General features: G+C 43.2%; 1 protein-coding gene across 1 annotated transcript; it reads right to left on the reverse strand.

The window, feature by feature from the left end:
* Positions 1 to 250: 250 nt before the first annotated feature.
* LOC149312276 (uncharacterized) lies at positions 251 to 6,339 on the reverse strand. Its single transcript, XM_089526834.1, has 4 exons — positions 6,263 to 6,339; positions 5,065 to 5,221; positions 4,744 to 4,935; positions 251 to 992 (listed from the first exon to the last, which is right to left on the reverse strand). The coding sequence occupies exons 2-4, from the start codon at positions 5,129 to 5,131 to the stop codon at positions 478 to 480; spliced, it is 774 nt and encodes a 257-aa protein (XP_089382960.1). The 5' UTR covers positions 5,132 to 5,221; positions 6,263 to 6,339; the 3' UTR covers positions 251 to 477.
* Between the last annotated feature and the right edge of the window lie 1,809 nt (positions 6,340 to 8,148).

An 8,148-nucleotide genomic window follows, 5' to 3' on the forward strand; every position in this document is an offset into this window, starting at 1 on the left:
ATCTCAGGTAAAGACATGTCACATACCTCTATATGTCTTCTTAACACTATATCAGAGGTTTGACAGGGTAAATCATGACAAGAATTTGAAGTCAACATATGCACTTTTCTATACAATGAAGTGTTGATACAACCATGTTACCAATACAAATGTATATAATTTTTCCTTTTTAAAAACTGTTAGTGATGCAGTTTTGTAATAAAGTTAATAATATTTTCCTGTCAAATTTTTACCAACATTGTGATTTATTTCTAGTGCATTACAAATAGTACAACAGTGTTCTCTACATCCAAATTAATTTGCTTAAACTAAAGTCTTCACTAAAACAAACATAATACATCAAAATCCTGCAGCAGAAAAGAATAGAGCAAACACATAGCACAAAACCAATTCAACTATCTATGCATTACCATTTATTACAGCTAAAATCCTAAAATTTCTGACATGCAGTAACTAATCGTACTGTTATTTCTTTAATCATGGAGAAAAAGGTACAGGCTTCTTTATTACTCTTGGGGCCCGGAACTTTCTAGAAATATCCAAGGCAACACTTGGACCGGGGTTGACTGGTTGCTCTTCTGAACACTGTGAGGTTTTGTTTTCTTTTGCGCATGCATCTAATTCATTTGTTGGAAGACATTGTTCTTCACATTGTACATTATCAGCAACCTTTCTCTTCACACGCCTAACAACCCTGACTGGTTTTGACTGTCTCATTGCACACTCCTCCTTGTATGTATTTGTAAACTCTTTTAAAACACCTATTAACTCCTTGAAATTAGACCTTGTTTCTTCTAGATACAACTTTTTCCATTGCATTTCTTCCTTAAAATGATCATTACTGTTTTCCACTAGAGTCTCCACATTTTTCCTTGAGGTTACCATCAATTCACGACCCAACAATTCATAATTTGCTTTTCCAGATTTTTTCCTAATTAAAGCAAGCCTCTCCGAGGGGGTGAGTGATGCAATTTGTCTTGCAGAGTAAGTTTCTGAAAGTATAAAATATGAAAAATATTTGTAAGTTTCTTGCATTTTTAAAAATTCTTAAATTTAAAAATTATTTAAAATATCATTACATATATAACATTGTTGAATATTACAAAATTACATTCAGATAAGAATTTGTTAATTCATTTATGAATATGATTTATAGAAGCTAACATTTATTTTTTTGTTAAAAATCCCCCACCCCAAGTCAGAGAGGAAGAGCAGAAATAATTATGCTGGCTGCAGAATTCAGCCATGTAGTTCAGGCCTGGGAAGTGGTGGGGGTTTGTGCATATCAATAATGTCCCTTGCATAGGAGGTAGAGGAGAGGTACATCTGCATTTGAAATGCCAGCCCACATCTCCCTCCCTCCCTCTTTAAGGAATCATGTTCCTCTAGTTCCAATCCCAGCCTGGCTGGCTATTAAACAAAGGAAAATGACATTTTCCTCTGTCCACATATCTCCCCCCCTTCCCATTGCTGGAGAGGAAAGGGGAACAATGAACAGAAAGGCCTTCACCAGCGACACCTCTGTCCAGTCACATACTCTCAGCCTCAGCCACTGCTGGCTGCAGAATTCAGCCATGTAGTTCAGGCCTGGGAAGTGGTGGGGGTTTGTGCATATCAATAATGTCCCTTGCATAGGAGGTAGAGGAGAGGTACATCTGCATTTGAAATGCCAGCCCACATCTCCCTCCCTCCCTCTTTAAGGAATCATGTTCCTCTAGTTCCAATCCCAGCCTGGCTGGCTATTAAACAAAGGAAAATGACATTTTCCTCTGTCCACATATCTCCCCCCCTTCCCATTGCTGGAGAGGAAAGGGGAACAATGAACAGAAAGGCCTTCACCAGCGACACCTCTGTCCAGTCACATACTCTCAGCCTCAGCCACTGCTGGCTGCAGAATTCAGCCATGTAGTTCAGGCCTGGGAAGTGGTGGGGGTTTGTGCATATCAATAATGTCCCTTGCATAGGAGGTAGAGGAGAGGTACATCTGCATTTGAAATGCCAGCCCACATCTCCCTCCCTCCCTCTTTAAGGAATCATGTTCCTCTAGTTCCAATCCCAGCCTGGCTGGCTATTAAACAAAGGAAAATGACATTTTCCTCTGTCCACATATCTCCCCCCCTTCCCATTGCTGGAGAGGAAAGGGGAACAATGAACAGAAAGGCCTTCACCAGCGACACCTCTGTCCAGTCACATACTCTCAGCCTCAGCCACTGCTGGCTGCAGAATTCAGCCATGTAGTTCAGGCCTGGGAAGTGGTGGGGGTTTGTGCATATCAATAATGTCCCTTGCATAGGAGGTAGAGGAGAGGTACATCTGCATTTGAAATGCCAGCCCACATCTCCCTCCCTCCCTCTTTAAGGAATCATGTTCCTCTAGTTCCAATCCCAGCCTGGCTGGCTATTAAACAAAGGAAAATGACATTTTCCTCTGTCCACATATCTCCCCCCCTTCCCATTGCTGGAGAGGAAAGGGGAACAATGAACAGAAAGGCCTTCACCAGCGACACCTCTGTCCAGTCACATACTCTCAGCCTCAGCCACTGCTGGCTGCAGAATTCAGCCATGTAGTTCAGGCCTGGGAAGTGGTGGGGGTTTGTGCATATCAATAATGTCCCTTGCATAGGAGGTAGAGGAGAGGTACATCTGCATTTGAAATGCCAGCCCACATCTCCCTCCCTCCCTCTTTAAGGAATCATGTTCCTCTAGTTCCAATCCCAGCCTGGCTGGCTATTAAACAAAGGAAAATGACATTTTCCTCTGTCCACATATCTCCCCCCCTTCCCATTGCTGGAGAGGAAAGGGGAACAATGAACAGAAAGGCCTTCACCAGCGACACCTCTGTCCAGTCACATACTCTCAGCCTCAGCCACTGCTGGCTGCAGAATTCAGCCATGTAGTTCAGGCCTGGGAAGTGGTGGGGGTTTGTGCATATCAATAATGTCCCTTGCATAGGAGGTAGAGGAGAGGTACATCTGCATTTGAAATGCCAGCCCACATCTCCCTCCCTCCCTCTTTAAGGAATCATGTTCCTCTAGTTCCAATCCCAGCCTGGCTGGCTATTAAACAAAGGAAAATGACATTTTCCTCTGTCCACATATCTCCCCCCCTTCCCATTGCTGGAGAGGAAAGGGGAACAATGAACAGAAAGGCCTTCACCAGCGACACCTCTGTCCAGTCACATACTCTCAGCCTCAGCCACTGCTGGCTGCAGAATTCAGCCATGTAGTTCAGGCCTGGGAAGTGGTGGGGGTTTGTGCATATCAATAATGTCCCTTGCATAGGAGGTAGAGGAGAGGTACATCTGCATTTGAAATGCCAGCCCACATCTCCCTCCCTCCCTCTTTAAGGAATCATGTTCCTCTAGTTCCAATCCCAGCCTGGCTGGCTATTAAACAAAGGAAAATGACATTTTCCTCTGTCCACATATCTCCCCCCCTTCCCATTGCTGGAGAGGAAAGGGGAACAATGAACAGAAAGGCCTTCACCAGCGACACCTCTGTCCAGTCACATACTCTCAGCCTCAGCCACTGCTGGCTGCAGAATTCAGCCATGTAGTTCAGGCCTGGGAAGTGGTGGGGGTTTGTGCATATCAATAATGTCCCTTGCATAGGAGGTAGAGGAGAGGTACATCTGCATTTGAAATGCCAGCCCACATCTCCCTCCCTCCCTCTTTAAGGAATCATGTTCCTCTAGTTCCAATCCCAGCCTGGCTGGCTATTAAACAAAGGAAAATGACATTTTCCTCTGTCCACATATCTCCCCCCCTTCCCATTGCTGGAGAGGAAAGGGGAACAATGAACAGAAAGGCCTTCACCAGCGACACCTCTGTCCAGTCACATACTCTCAGCCTCAGCCACTGCTGGCTGCAGAATTCAGCCATGTAGTTCAGGCCTGGGAAGTGGTGGGGGTTTGTGCATATCAATAATGTCCCTTGCATAGGAGGTAGAGGAGAGGTACATCTGCATTTGAAATGCCAGCCCACATCTCCCTCCCTCCCTCTTTAAGGAATCATGTTCCTCTAGTTCCAATCCCAGCCTGGCTGGCTATTAAACAAAGGAAAATGACATTTTCCTCTGTCCACATATCTCCCCCCCTTCCCATTGCTGGAGAGGAAAGGGGAACAATGAACAGAAAGGCCTTCACCAGCGACACCTCTGTCCAGTCACATACTCTCAGCCTCAGCCACTGCTGGCTGCAGAATTCAGCCATGTAGTTCAGGCCTGGGAAGTGGTGGGGGTTTGTGCATATCAATAATGTCCCTTGCATAGGAGGTAGAGGAGAGGTACATCTGCATTTGAAATGCCAGCCCACATCTCCCTCCCTCCCTCTTTAAGGAATCATGTTCCTCTAGTTCCAATCCCAGCCTGGCTGGCTATTAAACAAAGGAAAATGACATTTTCCTCTGTCCACATATCTCCCCCCCTTCCCATTGCTGGAGAGGAAAGGGGAACAATGAACAGAAAGGCCTTCACCAGCGACACCTCTGTCCAGTCACATACTCTCAGCCTCAGCCACTGCTGGCTGCAAAGCCATGTTCCTCTCTGACCACATATCTCCCCCCTCCACATTGCAGGAGAGGAATGGGAGAAATAAAAAGGAAGGCCATTGTAATGACCTTTCTGTAGAATGTTATTCAGTGTTGTTGGGGGGTGGGGAAGAATGTGGCCATACAATGCTGCTGGGCTAATGAGACAAAATTAAATGTGGAATGTAAGGGGTTTGGAAGGGTATGAAATGGACTAACCGCTTGGTTGAACAGGCTGTAGATTCGGAAATTCTGGTTCATCTGGCTCCACATCACCAGAAATTGCCTGTTCAGGGACGCACTCTCCCATTGGCACCGTATCATCTTGCTCAGAGTCAATTACAGTCATGTCTTCATCTCTTTCTTCCTGTACTGAAGTCAAGTTCAAAACAAAGTGTTCTTGAACAGCATCTGCAGAATTAAAAAGGGTTGGTGGTACAGTAATTTCTGAAACGGCTTTGCAACATATATTATTGCAAACATCTTGAAATTTGTACTCGCCAATACATAGGATGTTTTAATTTTTTGCAATAATCTTACCTTGAGTAAATAGATCCTCAGATGACACATCAGGTGTTGAGCTAAGAGGTTGCGTGTTGGGTGGCATTTCTGTAGGGTTGGTTTTTTTCTCAAACCTTAAAGCATTTCCCCCTGCTGCTCTTTTCGCTTCAATGCTAGCGTCTCCAGCAAAGACGTCCTGTAGTTCATGGAAAAATGGAAAATCAATAGCTCCCATCCCACTGGTTTTTGACATCTGAAGAGATTTCTTAAAACCGCGTTTCAGCGATTTCGCTTTCGTCCTGCATTCCGAAGCAGAACGATTAAATCCATGTTTACGTAGTTGAGACGCAATTTTTTCATACACACAGATGTTCCTGTGGTTTTTGCTAAGTTGCATCTGCACTGTCTCTTCTCCCCAAATAGCAATCAAACATCTAGTCTCTTCTACTTTCCAGCTAGCGCCCCTTCCTCCAACTTGTGTTCTTTCTTCCATAGCTAAATTAGTTTCAGGGTAGCCAAAATGAGGCTGGAACAAGCACAAGTTGTCTTTTACCTCACCTCAAAAGTGATTTCAAAAATGGCTCTGGAAGTTGTAGGCGGAAATGGGGGAGGGAGCAAGGCAGTAAAGGTGCTAATTTCTCACCTTTGAAGCACTGCAGCAATGTGTCCCCATGGCAACGAGAAGTAGCCCTTTCCCGTCATTTGTTATGCCAGCCAGGCATGGACCAAGGATGCTGGAAACAGATACCCATCCCCCGCTGCCCACCGCTACTGCTTGCTACTCCCCCTAAAGGCTTGTCTTGTAATACCAGCAAAACAAAATTTCTTAACCCCCCCAAACCAAACCTTCTTCAGGCCTCAGTTACAAATAGAATTGAACTGGCCAAGCAAATAATATGAAAACCCTCCACCTACAGCTTAACTTTCCACCCTCTACCGTCCTCAGTAAAATAAAGTAAAACATCATACAAAAAAAGCATCATGATTGATGGTTACTATTACTAGGTAGCACAGCGGAAATTTATGGCTTCAGAAACAAATAAATTTAATATTAGCATCACACAGCATAGGGGAAAAAAAGAAGCCGGCAAGCGCCTGTCAGAGAAGGGCCAGCTGAGCTCCGTTTGACAGATGCAGCAGGCGCTTAGTTAACAGGGGATCCAGGCGCTTGAACGATTCAGGGAACGAGCGCCTCTGGCAAAAATAAAATATTAAAAAAATTAAAACGAGTCCTTACCTTTCTTTTCTGCAACAAGATCAAGGCTTGAGCAACGGACAAAGGAAAGATGGCGGCGGTCACGACGGATGGGGACAGAAAGGGCAACTCCCCCAGGGACAGCCCACATCGCGGTCCGCTCCTCCCATCCATCTAACACGAATCCACGGCTGTCGTTCCTATTTAAATACTCCGGTTCCTAACTCGAATCAATGGAAAACTGTAGGTTGGACCCTAGTGTTTTTTTAACACGCGTTAAATGAGGAAGAATCGATTTAAAATTTTATCCCGCTCTACGATTCGATTTCTAATGGGGACGAATGCGGGTTGCTCTAGAACCGTTCTAGGTATAAATCGAATCCTAATAGGAACGGCACTCCTTGAATTCGATTCAGAACGCGGGGTTTCACCTAATGGGAACATCCCCTGTGATATTTCAAACATGAGAAAACAGTGCCATGAGGAGGTTTGTCATTGCCTTTCCTTGAGGTTGAGAGCACTGAAATGCTCAAAGTCACCCAGTGGGTTTCTATGGATGAGCAGAGATCTGAACCTGATTCTCTAGTGTCTAGTCCAATGCTGAAAGCATGCTGGATCAAGCTCAGAAAATGTATAGATGAGCATATGGGGACAAAATATTAATTTGACCTTTTCATTCTCATTACAGACTCCATAAGATTCAGTTTGGAGTCAGTTCAGTGAAGTTAACTTTCTTGGTAACATCATACTTCCTTTTAGCTACAAAAAACAGGGTGTTTTTTTTTTAATATAATAAAAAAATTGCTTGCAGGCAGAATACCTTTAAGACTGGGGAATATAATATAATTAGAATTTAACAATTGCTTTAAACTTTCCCATATTTTAATATGCACTTTTAGGTCGATGTGTAGTTTTGTAGTCTTTATTCAGTTAGCCTTTTTCCTGGTTGTCATTTTACAGCATTTGCACTGAATAGTGACTACTGGCTAGAAACAGTATGCATAACCTTAAGAAAGGGACTTTCATAGGTGAAGGTTAAGATCCTATATTCAGCAGTGTAGGCCAAATTGATATTAGTTTAATAACCTGTAAACTGTGGTAGGAAATGTAATTGTCCTACATTACAAGGGTACTCCTTCAACTGCACGGTTTATTCATATGTATAATCTAAATAATTGAGTACCTATGCATACAATAGAACATTTCCTCATATGCAAACACCATTTAATAGATGGTTATATCCAAACAGATGGATAAAAAAGATGCCTGAACATAATTGGTTTGCTTTTGATTATACTACAGATACAAATTTACTTAAACAATAAATCTGGACAAGGTAGGATTTATTGTTACATAACATTCAGATTAGAAGAATAAAACCAAGGGCTTATGAGGATGCAATGTTTTTTCTTCATAATCTTTTGCTCACCTTGATGTTAACAGTAGCACAATAATAGGATCAGCCATACATCCTTTGAATAATGTTTTATTTGGGTATGGAGTACAATAAGAGTCCATGTGGATCTAAAAACCCTTTCTCCATCAATCATACTTAAGGAATCAGAACTGAGCTGCTCACACTCTCTTTCCAACTTCTCTCTTGTATATGGATTCCTCCAATCTGTTTAAAATTCATTTTGGCACAGTTAAACCTAACCAGCATCATCAGTGAGAATTTAGAAACCAAGATTTTGATTTGGTTTGAAAACCCTGGCTAAACTTAACTTTGTTTCACAACCACCTGGGATCTAACTTGAGCAGTCTTTTATCGGCATTGCTTTGAATAAGAAGAGAGAACCATAAGACAAGGACACAGTGACAGCATTTTTAATTCCATGTTTCCATGTAGGTCATGTGAGAAACTCACCAGCCCTGCACTTCTTCAGGGTCTGACAGCAGCTGGGCTGAAAAGCAAACAGCCCAAAGTC

This window comes from Sceloporus occidentalis, unplaced genomic scaffold (genome assembly GCF_023333645.1).
Source record: "Sceloporus occidentalis isolate IW3139 unplaced genomic scaffold, rSceOcc1.0.p SCAF_5, whole genome shotgun sequence".
Classification (NCBI taxonomy): domain Eukaryota; kingdom Metazoa; phylum Chordata; class Lepidosauria; order Squamata; family Phrynosomatidae; genus Sceloporus; species Sceloporus occidentalis.

Bases quoted from the DNA above. Each gene is read 5' to 3' on its own strand.
- LOC149312276 (XM_089526834.1), bottom strand. From the start codon at position 5,131: ATGCCACCCAACACGCAACCTCTTAGCTCAACACCTGATGTGTCATCT. The intron at 4,936-5,064 runs GTAAGATTATTG...TTAATTCTGCAG, and splicing joins TGAGGATCTATTTACTCAAG to ATGCTGTTCAAGAACACTTT. The intron at 993-4,743 runs GTTAGTCCATTT...TTATACTTTCAG, and splicing joins ACAGCCTGTTCAACCAAGCG to AAACTTACTCTGCAAGACAA.